Source organism: Giraffa tippelskirchi, chromosome 6, assembly GCF_054371585.1.
Source record: "Giraffa tippelskirchi isolate mGirTip1 chromosome 6, T2T-mGirTip1v1.2.pri, whole genome shotgun sequence".
Lineage (NCBI taxonomy): Eukaryota > Metazoa > Chordata > Mammalia > Artiodactyla > Giraffidae > Giraffa > Giraffa tippelskirchi.
The window spans coordinates 85,515,998-85,533,486 of record NC_137280.1 but is presented as its reverse complement, the minus strand read 5'-3'; the positions used below and the strand labels follow the sequence as shown (position 1 = coordinate 85,533,486).

Genomic DNA, 17,489 nt, shown 5'->3' with positions numbered 1-17,489 from the left:
TAGGCAAGAATGAGGCCAGGTAATATAGGATTTCTTAAGACAGTTGGTGTCAAAAAGTCTCTCTTATCTGCGTTGTGCAAGAATTCTTCCAGCCCAGGATTCACTTGATAATCTTTAAAGATTTGTCGTCAAAATCTTGGCTGTCTGCATACCAGTGCCAAACAGAAATACTGAGACAGTTATGGAGGAGAAAGAAAGAGTGGCTTTATTACTTTGCCAGGCAAAGGGGGAACACAGTATGCTAGCATCTCAAGAACTGTGTCCCACCCCACCCCACCCACCCCCAGTGAGCATGGAAAGGTTACATAGTTAGGCTGAGTATGTGATAAGGATCAAGGCAGTAACTGTCTTGTATTTTTGCTTCTGCAGGGTCCTAGGTGGTTCATCTTCTAATCTTGATGAGTCTCTGTCTCAGGTGGTTTTGTTGCTGCTTCTTTGATTAGCAACTCTTCTGCCCTTTGGAACTCAGAAAAGGTCATGGAGGCCAAGAGCTCTGCCTACAAGGAATGGGGGACAAAAAGACCTCCATGCCCTGGAGTCCCACAGGGCCCTGCTCAGCATCAATTCTGCTTTTCTTCTCTGGATTTTCTTGTAATTACATCTCTACCCCAAGTATAGTATATATAACCACAGAGTTGCAAAACCTCTTTCAAAACCCCAAATGGAGGTAATAGGGAAGATAAAAAGAAAAGTGAGAAGCAGGCAGCCTGAGTAAATGGTTCTGACACTGCTGGACTGGGCCCAGGGCACTGTGATGGTTCATTAGGATGAAATGAAGGCATTTCTCCAGTGTTCATAAAGCAAAAGAGATATAATGAGATTAATCAGGAATCACAATCTGTATTACCTATAGTAACCACTAACTATAGTAATCAACGTTTTTTTGCCTAGGTTCAGTGGGGTGTGGTGTTCAAGAGATCATTTCAGGCAGTAAACTGGCACACTTGTTCATTGACAAGTGTTAACACTGACAGGTGACAGGCACAGTTGGTTAGACTCGACTTAGGGCCATTAAGAGAGTTTGACCTCCTTCCAAGTAATCACCTGCTTTGTTGCTGTTGTTCAGTCACTAATTTATGTCCAACTCTTTGCAACCCCATGAACTGCAGCAAACCAGGCTTCCTTGTCCTTCACTGTCTGCCAGTGTTTGCTTAAACTCATGCCCATTGAGTTGGTGATGCCATCCAACCATCTCACTGCTCCCTATAAACCTACACAGCATTTTAAAAAGCAGAGACATGATTTTGCCAACAAAGGTCCGAATAGTCAAAGCTATGGTTTTCCCAGTAGTATGGATGGATGTGAGAGGTGTACCATAAAGAAGGCTGAGCGCCAAAGAATTGATGCTTTTGAACTGTGGTGTTGGAGAAGACTCTTGAGAGTCCCTTGACCTGCAAGGAGATCCAACCAGTCCATCTTAAAGGAAATCAGTCCTGAATATTCATTGGAAGGACTGATGCTGAAGCTGAAGCTCCAATACTTTGGCCACCTGATGCGAAGAACTGACTCATTGGGAAAGACCCTGATGCTGGGACAGATTGAGGGCAGGAGGAGAAGGGAACAGAGGATGAGATGGTTGGATGGCATCACCGACTCAATGGACGTGAGTTCGAGCAGGCTCTGGGAGTTGGTGATGGACAGGGAAGCCTGGCGTGCTGCAGTCCATGGGGTCGCAGAGAGTCGGACACGACTGAGCGACTGAACGACTGAACTGATAAAGGGTGTCACAATTGGTGACTGTATATTTGTTTCCTAGACTTCCCCACCAGACTGTGAGTTCCGTATGGCACTAGGTGGGTTCCACCACCAGGATCTCTCACCTAACTTGGCCTGCAAAGTGGGAATTTCCAGCTGCTATGGCTTCTCCCAGCCTGGCACCTTATATGTCCTGCTTCAGTTGGCCCCGCCCGCCGCCTCCAGGCCTCTCCCTGCCCCGCCCCTCTGGGCTTACTTCCGGGATGCTTGAGGGAGGAGCGGGAAATAAGGGCACATCGGACAAACTGCGCCTGTGCACAGTGCACACTGCGCCGGCGCATTCTCGACCGCTCCGCCTCGGCCGAACATAACGGTCCGCGCGCGGCTCCCCCGACCGGAAGTGGAGACGGACTGTCGCGGGGTGCGCCCGGCCTGGCTCACCGCCTGGCAGTCCCCGCTATCGCCGCCGCCCTCGGCCACTGCCGAGGCTTTTCGCAGCCGCCATGTCCGCCAGTGCCGTCTACGTGCTGGACCTGAAGGGCAAGGTACCAAGGGCTCCCAACCCTCCGCGTTGCCAGGCAACCGGCGGGGGCCTCGCCCCTTGGGGACCCACCCTGTTGCTAGGTAACCGTCCAATGGGAGCCACCTTGGTTTTAGGCAAGGAAGCCGTTTGGCCTCACCTGAGGACTCCACCCTTTTGCTGGGTATCCAGAAAGGGGTCTTAGGTCCGCGAGCCCTGCCTTGTTGCTCGGGAACGCGGTGGGCTGCTGCAGTTGCCAGATAACCGACTGCACGACCCTCATCCCCACCCCCTCTGGGTTGGGGGTTTTAGGCCTCTGTGGAGGCCCAGGGCAACCCGAGGCTGTGGAGAGCGCGGGCCGCAGCCGGCTGGGAAGACAATCCTGGCGCCAAGAGGGTGCGCGACCCTTGACCAGAGGTGGTGAAGCGTGTCGGGGACGGTGTACCTTCGGGCCAGTCTCGCCCTCTGGGAGCTCGGCCCGTTCTGTTTATCCAGCGATTTTTGTGTATTAGTACCTGAAGCAATTTCTTAACGTTCACTGTGACACTGAGTTACAAGGGCTAGGTGAGGTGGTTGGCGGGAGTGCTGTTTTCACAGAGGGAGAGACTGAGGCACAGAGAGGTGATACAAAGAGCCTACGGTCACATCTGTCACAGAAAAGTGGCAGGTCTAGGAGCTGAACCCAGAGTCATTTGTTCATTTAGCTGATATTTGAGGAGCACTTACTAAATGCCAAGCAGGGTGCTAAGCCTCGGGCTGCCTTTGGTGAGCGAAACCAGAGTCAGTCCCAGAACCTTGTCCTTCTGGAGCCCACGATCTGGTGAGAGGGAAGGACACTGATCTCAAAAAGCACAAATAAATGTAAATTGCAGTGGTGGAGCAATGAGGATCTAATAGAGTCAGCCTCCACTGGGGATAAGGAAGCACTGCCCAGGGGGGAGTGACAAACCAGCTGAAATATGAAGGAGCAATAGAACCCTAGGACCCGCTCCCAGGGGGACCTTTTCCCGGGGGGGTTCTAGGAAAGCTTTTTATATGAGGGATCGCAAAGCCTTTCAGAAGTGGCCTGCTGCCTTCCCCCAAGTCTGTCCTGGCTAGAGAGCAAGTGAGTATCTGGTCTCTTGCATTGAGGAGTAACAAGAATAGGACAGTTTGTTGTCATTTAGTCGCTAAGTCGTGTCCGTTTCTTTCCTTCCTAGTGGACTGTAGCCCACCAGGTTCCTCTGTCCATGCGATTCTCCAGGCAAGAATACTGGAGTGGGTTGCCATGCCCTCCTCCAGGGGGTCTTCCCAAGCCAGGGATTGAACCCATGTCTTCTGCATTGGCAGGCATGAACAGGCAGATTCTTGACCGCTGAGCCACCAGGGCTTCCTATAATAGGACAGGACCAACATTTAACCAGCCCCACATCAGTGAGTGAGGGAAGCATGGGTGCCAGTCCTAGGTGGAGTGGGTAGGAGTGTGCCCAGAAGCAGTAGGGAGTGAAGAGTTGAAATTCCTGCCCCTTGCTGCCTCACTCCCCACCCCCAGTACTTTCCCAAACCTCCCTTAAGTGGGTTGCCTTCCTTGGATGCCACCCAAAGTCAACAACTAGTGAGGCCCTGTGCTGGGCTCCCTTCTGAGGATGGGAGGTTGAGAAGGTTGAGTCCTTGGAGGCAAAGAAAGACACAGGACACCCCAGGGGTGGGAGGGTGCAGTATTCCCTGAGTTTTTGTAGCATGTTTTTTTTTTCTTATTTTTTTGTATTTATTTATTTTTAATTGGAGGATAATTGCTTTGCAGTGTTGTATTGGTTTCTGCATATATCAACATGAATCAGCCATTGGTATACACATGTTCCCTCTTGAGCTTCCCACCCACCTCCAACCCCCCACCCCATGTAGCATGTGTTCTTGTTTCCTCCTTGGCCACCGTGTCACCAGAGGTCCCGCAGGCTGCCTCCTCAGATCACTCATTTCTCCAGCAAACATTTCATGAGCACCTAGCATGCAGCAGGTCGGGGGCTGAGCTCAAAACCTGCCCCTGCTGCTCAGTTGCATGACCTCGGGCAAGCGTGTGAACTCACTGAGCAGACACATGAGACATGTGCAGCACCACCCATGGTCCACAGTCCCCTTGGACCTTGAAGTCCTGTAGGGGAGGTGCGTGGAAGCTGACAGATCCAAGCAGATGGGATCCAGATGATCAGTTAGCCAGCACAGCAAGGTCAAGGCCCTCAGGTAACGTAGTTGCCCAACCTCAGTGTGGGCTGGCAGGAGAAGTGGTTGCAAAAGGCTTCCTGGAGGAGGGAGATGCCAGCGCTGGGAAGGTGACCAGGTGACAGTCAGGTGGATGAGGAGGTGTCACAATAGGCCCATGGGGTGAGGGGCAGCCCGCTGAGGCTGGGTAGTCGTGGGTAATGCTGGAGCCTGGAGGATGGGACCCAGAGGGCCGTGGGTGAGGGGGGTCCAGATGGGAGAGCAGGAGGAGACCATTTTGATCGCGAGAAGGAACAGCCGCCATGAGGAGACTGTAGCCTGGGAGAAGCCGGATAATACGTGTCTTTCGGTAGAGGCTGCCATGGGTGGGTTTGCCTCCCATCCTCCCTGACCATCCGCATTTATTATTCCACTCCCCTTGGGCCTCATGTTTTGAAAGTCTGCCTTCTGCAGAAACTGCATTCAATAAAAAAGGAAGGTAATGGCACATCAAGGAAATTCACAACCACAGGTCTACCTGCCAACCAGCACCTCTGCTCTCCAGGGAAACCAGCGGGGCCACATTCAGCTGATGGAAAGCCCTCCAGGACAATTCTCTGTCCTTATCTCTCTTACTTCCCTGCAGATTCTGACACCGCTACTATGCTCCTCCTCATCAGGCTTCCACTGGCCTCGGGGTTGCTGTGTCTCTGTTTCCCCCGTTTCTCTCACTGCTGCCCCTTCTCTCCTGCCCTCCCCTAGGATGGTGGCTCCTCTTGCTTGGGCCTGGCATGCCTCACATACTGTTGCTCTACTTGAGGTAGGCTTTGACTCATTCTTTCATTCATTCATTCATTCCTATTTTTTGGCCATGCCTCACCACCTGCAGGTTCTTAGTTTCATGAGCAGGGATTGAACCTGTGTCCCCTGCAGTGGAAGCACAGTGTCTTAACCACTGGACTGCCAGGAAGTCCCAAGGGCCAGGCTTTGATTTCTGTCACTGTGCCAATGACTCCTGAATTTGTACCAAAGTCCTGAGCACTCATCTGGAGATCCGCGGGCCTTCAGGACACCCTGGAGGTCTCACAGCCGTCACGAACTCGGCATTTCCCCAGATGAGCTCCACACCACCCCTCAGCCCTGCTGTCTTTCTCCATCTCAGGGAGTGACACCACCATCCACATAGGTGCCCATTTAGAGACCTGGGCATTATTCTTGTTTGCCTCACTACCATGCTCACTGCGGAGACATTTATTGAGTGGCTGCTATGGGCCAGGACCCAAGGCTGCCCTCACTCTACTTAACCAGTGCTCCTAGGTACCCAGCATAGGCTCTGCCTCCCACCCCACGGCTTTAGCTCCACTGGTCCCTCTGCCTCTATCCCACCTGTATCCTAAGGCCTCAGTTTGAAGGTCACACCCTTGCAGAGTCTCTCATCTCCCTTGAAGCAAATAGCTCAGTGCAGGGACCCTGTTTGTCTTGGTCACCCTGGTGTCCCCAGGCCTAGCATAGTGTATGGTAGAGAGCATGAGCGAGTGGACCTCTGCAGCCTGTGTTGATGAAGGCAAGCAAAATATATTGCTCCCTGCTCTTTCCTCAGAATATACTGGGGCCTCAGGGGCTCCATGCCAATTGCATCCCCCAGAGTTGGATACTTGGAGTAGAAGATGAGGTTCAGAAGCCCAGGAGAGCAATGTTTATCAAGTGGAAGTAGCCCTACAGGGAGTGAGAAGTGAGGTTAGAATCCTGGCTCACCTTTGTTCACTGTGTGACCTCAGGCAGGTGGTGCCACCTCTCTGGACATCACTGTTCATCGCTTTAAAAATATCAGTCCTACTTCATAGTAGGGCGGATTTATATGAGGCAGTATATACTCCTGGCAAAGAATATACGAGAGGATATGTCCTAGTCCCTGGGCCAGGTACCCACAAGCTCACCCACTGGGTGCTGGGTCTCTTAAGAGGCCTTCTAAACAGCAATGAGTGCACAGGGTCCCTTGCCCATAGGCCACAAAGGAGAAACTAGGAAAGGAAGGTTCTTTCTCTGTCACTCACTTGACCACTCTCTCTCTGGCTTGCAACAGTAAGACAATGTATTTTATGAAACGAAGATTCTGTGGGAAGGAAATGGCAACCCACTCCAGTATTTTCCCATGGACAGAGGAACCTGGCGGACTACAGTCCGTGGGGGTCATAAAAGAGTCAGACGCGACTTAGCAAGCACACAACAGCAAAGGTTCTGAGGCAGGCAGTTCCCGGGCTGGTCAGCGCTGTGGTGTCATTCTTTGCACATTACTGCGTCCTGCAGCTGGCTGGCCTCGGACACACGGGAGCAGCAGCTGCTCTGGGCAGCTTCTCCAAATAGAGCCTTGCTCACCATGGCGTAGCTTTACACCTCCTTTTTCTTTCCTTCAGTGAGTTACATGTAACAATCTGTGCTTACATAAAGCATATCATTTGATGAGTTCAGTCATTGTATACACCCAGAAAACCATAGGCACACACTCTGTCACTTCCTAAAGGTTCCCCACACCCATCTATGTCCAGCCAGTCCCCAGGCAGCCACTAATGTATTTTCTGTTACCATTTCCCAGGATGTGTTTGTTTAAGTGGAATCACATAGTTACCGTCTCCATTGTCTGGTTTCTTTCACTTGGCTCAGTGATCCTGAACTTCCCTCCTGCTGTCACCAGTGTCAGTAGTCATTCCTTTTCATAGCTGAGCAGTTTTCTGTAGTGTGGATGGACACAATTCTTGCCTCCACTCACCTGTTGAAGGATGTTGGCATTTTCGCTAACCTGAGTCTACTTAAAATAATGCGCTGTGAACATCCGCACATGTGTCTTCACGTGGATGTCTGGTTTCCTTTCTTTGGGTAAATAAATACCTAAGAGAGGAATGGCTGGGTTATAAGCTGATTTTAGCTTTCTGAGAACGTGTCAAACTTTACCAAAGTGGTTGTCCCATTTTACATTCGCATCAGCAGTGATGCTGCACATCTGGACCCATGAGAGAGATGAGGAGAAGGGTTTCTTTTCAGGCCACAGGTGGAATCTAGTAGGTGTGCACACTCAGCAGTGTCCCTCTCCTGACAGAGACAGAAGAGCAGGGTGCATTAACACAGAAGGGCGTGGAGAAGATCTGCATTGAGAGCCTGCAGGGCGTTGTTTAACCTGGCGTCTCCCATGTGATTCAGTCCTGGACTCTTGCCTCACAGCCCCCTCCTATGGCCCCCCTACGAAGACTCTCACTGGCCCCAGTAGATGTTCACATGGGGAAGTCCTTTCCTTGAGGAATTCCCTGGGGCGTAGAGATGGAATGGCCCTTTGATGGACAGGTGTGATTGGGGTTCCCTGGAGGGCAGGAGGCTGCCAGCCCTCACCCCCACCCTGACATCCTGCTGGTGTAACTGAAGGTGAAAGCGCCTTCCCTCTCTTCCTCCTCCCCCAGGTGCTCATCTGCCGGAACTACCGCGGCGATGTGGACATGTCGGAGGTGGAGCACTTCATGCCCATCCTGATGGAGAAGGAAGAGGAGGGCATGCTGTCGCCCATCCTGGCCCATGGGGGAGTCCGCTTCATGTGGATCAAGCACAACAACCTGTATCGTATCCCTTTGTCGGGGGTGGGGGAGATGGCTCCTGTGTGGGCTTGTGTGTGCATGTGTACACACACATACTCACGTGCAACTGAGAGCTGCTGTCCCCAGGGCTGGCTGGCTCAGGCCAGCAGGGTCCATCAGGCACAGCCCTGTCTTCTGGAGCTCCCTGCTGCCTAAAGATGACCAGTGTGACAGAGGTCCAAGGAGCCAGGACAGGTTCCTTGGGGAGGGAACATCCCAGAGGAGACCTGCAGGAAGGCCAGGTGTCTGCTGGCATGAGGCATGCTAGGCTTGGGTGAAGTCTCATTCGGCAGCTGCAGTGGGGGTGACTGGAGCCCTAGAGTAGGGTGCATGGTAGGAGCAAGGCCCAGTGGTCAGCGGGGTGTGCACTGCAGGGCCCTGTAGGAAACCTGAATGAAATGTGTTGGCAAGTCTTTGGAGGGTTTCAGGCGGAGGGCTGACATGGTCTGATTTGCATTTTCTGCATTTTCTCTGGCTGCTGAGTGGAGACCAGACTTCAGGGATCAGAAGTGGATGTGGGGAGGTGGGAGTTGGCAGGCAGGTGAGGGGGCAGAAGCCTGGACTGTGAGGGGTGGTGGGATACAGAGAAGGGGAGAGATTCCTCCCCACCCTGCCCAGATCTCAGGCCCATGGGGAGGCCTGGCTAAGCCAGTTCCCATCCAGGAGGTCTGATTGGCCATCCCGTGGCTTTGGTCAACCCCTCTAGGTGCGTTCTGGTATCTACACTGCTACAGGAAGAGCCTGGCTTTGCAGCTCACAGCCCCGTGCTCCAGTCGCCATGTGACTGGAGGCAGGTCCTTACCTCCCCCTGGTCCAGTGAGAGCAGTGACCCCTCCTTGCAGCACTGTTGGGGTCAGCTGAGCTGTGCATGTGCATCGCGCCCAGCCAACATGGGCTCTGTCCCCTTTTTCACATTCATGGAGACACACGGGACCTTGCTAGTGAAGGTGTGGTCCACAGGCCAGAGCATCCCCTGGGAGCCTTCTGGGAATGCAGAATCCTGGGTCCGTACAGCCTTGCCAGGTCAGAAGCTACATTAGAGCAGGGCCATCCCTCGTGATGTGTGTGCACATTGCAGGGTGGAAGGTGTTGGCCCAGGACGCTTATCCACTGCCCTGAGGTCTGGCTCCCTGCAGTGCACCTCTGTTTCTTCACCTGTCTCTAGAGGGGGCATCTCTGCAGAGTGTGGCAGGCAGCCCATGAACCAGGAAAAGATTGTCTTAGAAGCTGCCCTGGGTCTGGGCATGGTTGCCCAGCTGTGGGGGGTGGGGGAGTAGTGGTGCCAGCTCAGCAGGAGCTGTCAGACCAGTTCCCAGTGGGGCCCTAGTGTTTCATGTGTGGGCAGCCGGCGAGGAGACAAGGGCTCGTCCCTCTGGATGCCAGTGCTCAGCACACCCTGCCTGAGTGGACACTTGCTCACCTCCAGCCCAAGTTCCATTGTCAGGTGGCAGTTTCCAAGCCCAGCCAAAGAGTTGGAGGTGCCCATTGCCCCTCCTTAGAAAGCACCTAGAACCCATGTTGCTTGGACTAGGGAAGCCAGCACTCCCGATTGGCCCAGGGTCCATTTCCTGGGGCCCTGTGCTGGGCCGAGATGAGGCTGGAAGTGAGATGGAGATGGCCCCTTTCTCCCTCCTAGAGCCCATAGCTTGGCACTGGGGTGGCCAGGGTGCAGTGCAGAGGAACTGTTGTCCCCAGGTGATCAAGCCCTTAGGGAAAGAGGAACAGGAAGTTCCCAGTACACACTGACCCCAGGAACTGGGAACACGTCCCCAAGTCAGGAGTGTGTGCCAGCTTACACACATCACATTGGTGAATCCACTCCCAGGCCCCTATCATGTTATTGTTGTTCAGTTGCTAAGCCATGTCTGGCTCTTTGCGACCCCATGGACTGTTGCCTGCCAGGCTCCTCTGTCCATGGGATTTCCCAGGTAAGAATACTGGAATGTGTTGCCATTTCCTTCTCCAGGGCATCTTCCTGACCCAGGGATTAAACCCACAACTCCTCCTTGGCAGGCAGGTTCTTTACCGCTGAGCCACCTGAAAGCACCTGGGTGAGAAAATGGAGGCTTCATTCAAAAGGTTTGCTTCAGGGGGAAAGGCTCAAAGACAGGCTCAAGTCAGAATTGGCCCTGGCCGGGGAGCCCTGAACCTCAGGAAGGTCCTGTAAGCGATGGGCTTTGGAGGAGGGCAGATTGTGCTCCTGGTTTCTGCTCTAGGATGAGTTGCACTGCTCTCCCGGGGCTGCTCACCTTACTAAAGTGCCCTCTACCACACCTCGGGCTTCAGCCCTCCACTCAGGCGTCACCTCCCCTGGGCAGTGCCCCTTACCCGGCAGCTGGGGTGGGTTTCCGGTGCCCCTGCTGCCCCTCTGTCAGCTGAGCGCTCCCTGGGAGCCGGGACCACCCCTGTCTGGGACCACGGTGCCCAGGCCTGGCTCAGACCAGGAGCTTGGGAACCCTGAGGGCCCAGTCAATGACTGGGGGCAGCTCCAAAACATGCAGGGCCCTGGAGTCTGGGGGGTGGCAGCCCTACCTCTGAATGCTCCTTAACCGTGGCTGCCATGCAGTGGTCGCCACCTCCAAGAAGAACGCGTGCGTGTCCCTGGTGTTCTCCTTCCTCTATAAGGTGGTGCAGGTGAGTTGAGCCACAGGGGCCGTGAAGGGTACCCATCGCCCCGGCTCTTCAGTGTGCCTCCCCTTCTTGGCCACCTGAAGGCCGCAGCGTCCCTGGTGGAGCTGGAACCCCAGGAAGAAGACAGGGAGCTCTACCTGATCCCGGAGTGGGATGCCACGGCCTTATTTGCCCCTCTGCCTGGTGAGGACAGGGAAATGAACAGGAGGCAAGGCTCAGGCCAGAGGTGTGCCCTGCTTCCAAGAGGGATAGGTGTGCCCCCAGCTGGCTGTGGAAGGGTGGAGAGTGACCCTCGGAGTCAGGGATTAGGGAGAGTCAGGATTAGGGAGGTGGGTTAACCAGGAGCCAAGTTCTGCTCAGAATCTCCTTGGGGGGGGCTCTTAAAGGCACAGTGGCCTGAGGCCCCACCTTAGAGAGGGGTGACACATGCCAGGCCCAGCTGCCAGCGAGATGGGGAGACAAAGCAGCGTGTACAAAGGCCCTGGGGCAGAAGTCCCTGTGGTGCCCAGTGTTCCTGGGACAGAGTGTGGAGCTGTCAGCAGGGTGGCTGGGCTGGACTTCAGGGTGGGGGTTGCTGCACAGGGCCTAGTAAGGCGTTTAGATTTCGTTACAAGTCTGATGAGAGATGGTGGAAGGCTTAAAGCAGGAGACTGGCAAGACCTGATTTGAGTTAAGATCTTCTCTGGCAGCTGAGTGGGAAAAGAACCTAAAGGCAGCAGGGAGGCCAGGGAGGAGGTGGATGGAGGGGCTGGCTGAAGTAGGGGCTTCATGGGGTTGAAGAGAGTGGACAGTGTGACCCAGGAGGCTTGGGGTGCGCCCAGGAAAGCTTTCCTACTCCAGATGGTGCCGTGTGCAGCTCGCTCAGTAGTCACCTCTGCTACACAGTGGGGGACGGGGTGGTGAGGACATGGGGGCAGGAGAGGCCCCAAGTGCAGGCTGAGGAGTAGCCGGCATCCCCAGGCTGTCGCGGGCCAATCTGCTCTGTTTGTGATTTCCAAGGAGAGGCCCAGCAGTTGCAGTCCTGGGGTGCAGAGATGGGGCAGTGGGAAGGAGGAAGGTTCTTCTCCCTGCAGTGATTGGCATTGCCTTCCTGCTTCCGTGTTTGTGCTCCTGAAAGACCTTCTATCGAGTTCCTCTTCCCCTTGGCTCCCCTGGTGCCCCTGCTTTCATCCTCTGAATTTTCTGTTGAAATGGGGCAGGCTTATCTGCAGGCACAACTGTACAGACTGGGGTTCAGGGAGGTCATGAGAGGCCTAAAGAGCTACTTGTCCTGTCCACAGGGGCCCTTGTCCCTCATCTGAATCACTCCTGACTCAGAGGCAAAGGGTCAGGGAAGAGGCCCCAGGCCTGGAGTTGTCTGTCAAGGAGAGGAGGAGAGTGGGCCTGCAGGGGTGGGAACTCGGGCTTCTGAGCAGGTCTCAGAGGACCCCTGCACACCCCCAGTCTGGTTCCCATGTCACAGGCAGCCACTGCTGTCCTCCTGCCCACGTTCCCTGAGCCCAAGACCTCATCCGAGCACTCCTGGGAACCGGGCAAACACAGCTAGTGGACAGAAGGATTGTTGGCAGGGACCTCAGGGCACGAAGTGCAAATGAACTTGTGCAGGCATTCATCCCCTCCTCCTCTCTCCTCTCACTGATCTGCCTCCCACGGCAACACTGCAGGTATTTTCAGAATACTTCAAGGAGCTGGAGGAGGAGAGCATTCGAGACAACTTCGTCATCATCTACGAGCTGCTGGATGAGCTCATGGACTTCGGCTACCCCCAGACCACAGACAGCAAGATCCTGCAGGAGTGAGTGGGTGGGATGGGGCCTGGGGACAGGGGTGAGTGGGGGTCAGGCCAGGGCGACGTCACTGTGTTGAAGTCACGGGCAGATTTGGAGGTGCAGGAGGCAAGTATGTGTTCACGTTGCTGGTCCCCTGCCTGTCTCCAGCCCACCAGCAGTTTCCTAAGTTCCTGGGGCAGCTGTGGGTCCTTTTCCACTCAGCATCACTGCATGGCACGAGCACTTTTCCTGTTGCCAGGTCTTCATTTCCATCCACAGAAGTGTGCTCAATGCCGTGTTTTTAGGGAGTCACCTGCCACTGTTCTGTTTTTTTTTTAACATGTTTTTAGTTTGACTGCTTTGGGTTTCAGTTAGGACATGCAAGATCTTCCTTGCAGCATGCAGGCTTCACTCTAGTTGTGGCATGTGGGCTCCAGAGCAAGTGGGCTCTGTAGTTTGCAGCCCGAGGGCTCTCTAGTAAAGGCTCATGGGCTTAGTTGCCCCGTGGCCTGTGGAATCTTAGTTCCTTGACCAGGGATCGAACCTGTGTCCCCTATGTGGGAAGGCAGATTCTCAACCACTAGACCAGCAGGGAAGTCCCACTGCCTTTGTTTTTACTGTCATAAATGAGATTGTGATGAAAAATCTCCCTCCTTTGGAATCCTGAGCACCAAATAATGGTCATCATTGATTAAGCACTTCTTGGGAAGCAGGCCTCTTATGAGCCCTTTTTTCCATTTCAGTTAGTCAGAGGTGCTGTCTTCCCATTTTACAGGGGAGCAGAGGGACACTCAGAGAAGCCGTGTAACTTCAGCACACCCCACATCTGTTGTTCCCCAAGTGGAAGCAAACGGGCTTCCCGGGTGTCTCAGTAGTATAGAATCCACCTGCTAATGCAGGAGACGTGGGTTTGATCCCTGGGTCGGGAAGATCCCCCGGAAGAGGGCATGGCAACCCACTCCAGTGTTCTTGCCTGGGAAGTCCCATGGACAGAGGAGCCTGGTGGGCTACAGTCCACAGGGTCAGGTGGCACATGACTTCCTGACTAAACAGCAAGTGGAATCAGGGTCACCAGGTTCCTCTCCCAGGGGGGTTGGTCTCCTCTGCCTGCCCAGCGGGGAAGCATTTCGTGCCCACTGCTTGTTTTCCTCACCAACACTGTCTCCTTGCTGCCCTGAGACTGAGAACTCTGTACTCATTGTAACTGAAGAGTTTGTTGGGGTTTTGGAAATCGTGATATTGTTGTGTTAAATGGCCCCAGGTGAAACCAGAGCCTGCCTCTCCTGGTGCCTGCTACAGGGAGAGGCTGTTTTCAAGAATATCAGTGCCTGAGCCACCTAACTCTGAGCCCGGGCCCACAGGTACATCACTCAGGAAGGCCACAAGCTGGAAACGGGGGCCCCACGGCCCCCAGCCACTGTCACCAATGCAGTGTCCTGGCGCTCTGAGGGCATCAAGTACCGGAAGAATGAGGTGTTCTTGGATGTCATCGAGTCTGTCAATCTCCTGGTAGGCTTCTTTTTTAAAAAATGTTGTCTTCTTCGTGATTGGAAATAAAAGTAACTTGACTTTTAAAATTAGCAAGGCTCTGAGAAACAGTTTCTGTGTGATAGCAGATCAGCAGGATTTGGTTTGGGCTACTCATTGCAACACAAGCTTGTTTTACCTTCATTAGTTTTTGTTCTTATTTAGAACGAATGCATGCATATCATTAAAAAAAAAAAATGTATAGGGTTAGAAAGCCAAGGGCTCCAGGACTTCCTGGTAGGCCAGCGGCTGACCCTATGCTACCACTTCAGGGGGCCTGGGTTCCACCATGGTTGGGGAACTAGGATGTTGCATGCCTCCAGGCAAAAGTAAAAAAATAATTAGAAAGCAAGCAAGCAAGCAGAGGGCTCCGTAATCAGAAAGGCCACTTCACATAAGGATTCATTGTCATCTTTTGGCCCCTCATGCTGTAGGTTTACAGACAGACGTTGTTTTGTGTAAAATTGAGAGCGTAAGGTGTAGTTCTCCTACTTTTGGAGTTGCTTGGGTTTTGGTTTTTATTGTTTTGCGCATGTTTGTTTCTTTAGTTTTATTTATTAAGTTGTTGTTATTTGGTAATTGACCATATTTTCTGTGGATTTTAACACATGATTCCCTGGTGGCTCAGACAGTAAAGCGTCTGCCCGCAATGCGGGAGACCCGGGTTCGATCCCCGGGTCGGGAAGATCCCCTGGAGAAGGAAATGATGACCCACTCCAGTACTCTTGCCTAGAAAATTCCATGGATGGAGGAGCCTGGTGGGCTACAGTCCATGGGGTCGCAAAGAGTCGGACACGACTGAGCGACTTCACTTTCACTTTCACATATTTGTGTACCCATTACCATAACCAAGAAGCAGAACAGCTCCATCACCTCAAAAACCTCACTTATGTTGCCTCTCAGCAGTCACACCCTCCTGCCTGTTCCCAACCCCTGGCAACTGCTACTGTGGTCTCCATCACAGTAGTTTTGTCTTTTTGAGGTTGTTGTAGGAGTGGAATCATACAGTGTGTGTCAGTTTGAATCTGACTTCTTTCAGTATATGGCTTTGAGATTCATCTAAGTTGCTCTGTTTATCAAAAGTTCATGTCTTCTTTGGTTCATTTATTTTATATTCTGAATCACAGTTGGTTTATCTATTCACCCATCAAAGGACATCTGGGTTGTTTCCAGTGTTTGGCAATTGTGAAAAGAGTTGCTATGAGCATTTTATGTATAGATTTATGTGTGGACAGAAGTTTCCCTCTCTCTAGGGCAAATACCCAGGAGTGGGATTGCTGGGTCATATGGTAAGTGTATGTTTGACTTTATAAGAAACTGTCAAACTGTTTTCCAGTAACATTTTTGCATTTTCACTGGCAGTGGATGAGAATTCCAGTTGCTCCACATCCTTGATCAATGTTTTTACTTTTGTCATCCTACTAGGTATCTCATTATGGCTTTAATGTACATTTCCCTAATGGCTAATGATGTTGAGCATCTTTCTGTATGCCTCTTTGTCATCCATATATCTTTGGCAGAGTGTCTTTTCATGTCTCTGATCATTTTTAAGTTGAGTTTGTTTTCTGATTGTTGAGTTGAAAATTCTTTGCATCGGATAAAGTCTTTTTTTGTCTTTATCCAATGTGATGTGTGATTTGCAAATATTTTCTCCTAGTCTGTCACTTTTCATTCTGTGGCATTGTCTTTCACAGAGCAGAAGTTTTTGAGAAAGTCCACATATCAAGTATTTAGGGACTTCCCTGGCAGTCCAGTTGGTTAACACTTCACCTTCCAATGAAGGGGGTACAGGTTTGATCCCGAGTTGGGGATCTAAGATCTCACATACTTTTCAGCCAAAAAACCAAAACAAAACAGAAACAGTATTATAACAAATTCAATAAAGGATTTAAAAATGATCCACAGAAAAGAAAATTCGGGAAAAAAATCCAAATATCAAATTTTTAAGCTGATTATGCTTTTGGTGCCATGTCTGAGAACTCATTGCCAAACCTAAGGTCACATAGATTTTTCTCCTAAGTTTTCTTCTAAAAGATTATAGTTTTATATTTAGATCTATGATCAATTTTTAGTTAAATTCTATGTAAGGTATGAGGCTTATATCTGATTTTGCACACTGAACAATTTTTTCCTTGTTCTAACATCATTTTTTTAAAAAGATTATCCTTTCTCCATTGAATTGCTTTTGCATTTCTGTCAAAAATCAATTTGCTATATTGTGCAAGTCTATTTCTGATTTCTGTTCTTCTCCATTGATCTGTATATCTGTTTCTTCACCAGTACCACACAGTCTTGATAACTGTACCTTTATAGTAAGTATGAAAGCCAGATAATGTGATTCTCCTAGCAGTCTGCTTTTTCAAAATTGTTTAGCTCTTTAGTTCCTTTTATAGAATTTTAGAATCCACTTGTCTTTGGATTTTGATTGGTATTGAGTTAAATAACTCTGTTAATCAATTTGGAGAGATTTGATATCTTTAGTATATTAAGTCTCACAATCCATGAGAAATATGTCTCTCTATATATATTTAGATAATATTTTATTTCTTTCATCACATTTTATAGTTTTTACCATGTACAAGTTTTTTGTCAGATTTACACCTAAGTATTTCATTTTTTGGAAGCTATCACAAATTGCTAATTTTTAATTTTATTTGGTAGAATTCACCTGTAAAACTGTCTGAGCCTGAAGATTTCTTTTTCAGAATATTTTTCACTACAGATTTCAATTATATAACAGCTATAGGATTGATTAGGTTTTCTGTTTCATCTTGAGTGAGTTTTGGTAGTTTTCAGTTTTTAAGAAATTGGTCTATTTCATCTAAGTCACTGAGTTTATGTGCATAGTGTTGTTTATAGTATTCCCTTATTAGCCTTTTAATATGTGCAAGGTCTGTACTGATACCCGCTCTTTCATGTCTGATATTGGTAATTTATGTTGTCTTTCTTTTCTCTTTGTCAGTCTTATGAGAGGTTTATCTGTTTCATTGATATACACAAAGAATCAGCTTTGATTTCATTGATTTCCTCTATTGTTTTTCTGTTTTCGATTACATTGATTTCTGCTTTTGTCTTCCTTGTGATTTCAGCTCCCTTTGCTCTTCTTTTGCTAGTTTTTTAAAGTGGTAACTGAAGATACTAATTTGAAGCCTTTCTTCTAATACAAACATTTAATGCTATAAATTTCTCTCTAAGCACTGCTTTAGCTGTATTTTACACTGATAACATTGGGTTTTCATTTTTGTTGAAAATATTTTCACATTTTCCTTGAGACTTCCATTGACCCGTGGATTATTTAATGAAAGTGTGTTGTTTAATTTCTAAATGTTTACAGATTTTTCTGTTATCTTGTCATTGACTTTTAATTCTGTTATTGTCTGAGAATATAGTTTATATTACTGTCAGTTCTTTAAAGTTTGTTAAGATTAATGATCCAGAATATGATCTGTCTTGGTGAATGTCCATGTACACTTGAAAAAAATGTACATTCTGCCCTTGTTGGATAGAGTGTTCTGTAAATACCAATTAAACTTGAACACTTGTAGTGTT

General features: G+C 50.4%; 1 protein-coding gene and 1 long non-coding RNA gene across 8 annotated transcripts in view; one reads left to right on the top strand and one right to left on the bottom strand.

The window, feature by feature from the left end:
• Window positions 1-182: 182 nt before the first annotated feature.
• LOC145508903 (uncharacterized) lies at window positions 183-2,279 on the bottom strand. Its single transcript, XR_014055680.1, has 2 exons — window positions 1,952-2,279; window positions 183-497 (listed from the first exon to the last, which is right to left on the bottom strand). It is a non-coding gene; the product is annotated as an uncharacterized LOC145508903 (long non-coding RNA).
• AP1M1 (adaptor related protein complex 1 subunit mu 1) overlaps window positions 2,092-17,489 on the top strand; it is a 29,487-nt gene continuing 14,089 nt past the window's right edge. For 2 of the 7 annotated variants that reach the window (XM_081496646.1, XM_081496651.1), the window contains exons 1-5: window positions 2,092-2,240; window positions 7,843-7,999; window positions 10,580-10,647; window positions 12,309-12,439; window positions 13,775-13,922. In XM_081496646.1, coding sequence (XP_081352772.1) covers window positions 2,199-2,240; window positions 7,843-7,999; window positions 10,580-10,647; window positions 12,309-12,439; window positions 13,775-13,922 — 546 coding nt within the window. In that variant the 5' untranslated portion in view covers window positions 2,092-2,198. Of the gene's footprint in view, window positions 3,321-5,154; window positions 5,214-7,487; window positions 7,730-7,842; window positions 8,000-10,579; window positions 10,648-12,308; window positions 12,440-13,774; window positions 13,923-15,193; window positions 15,230-17,489 lie in introns of those variants that run through there. The other 5 variants (XM_081496645.1, XM_081496648.1, XM_081496647.1 and 2 more) reach the window with 5 other exon arrangements.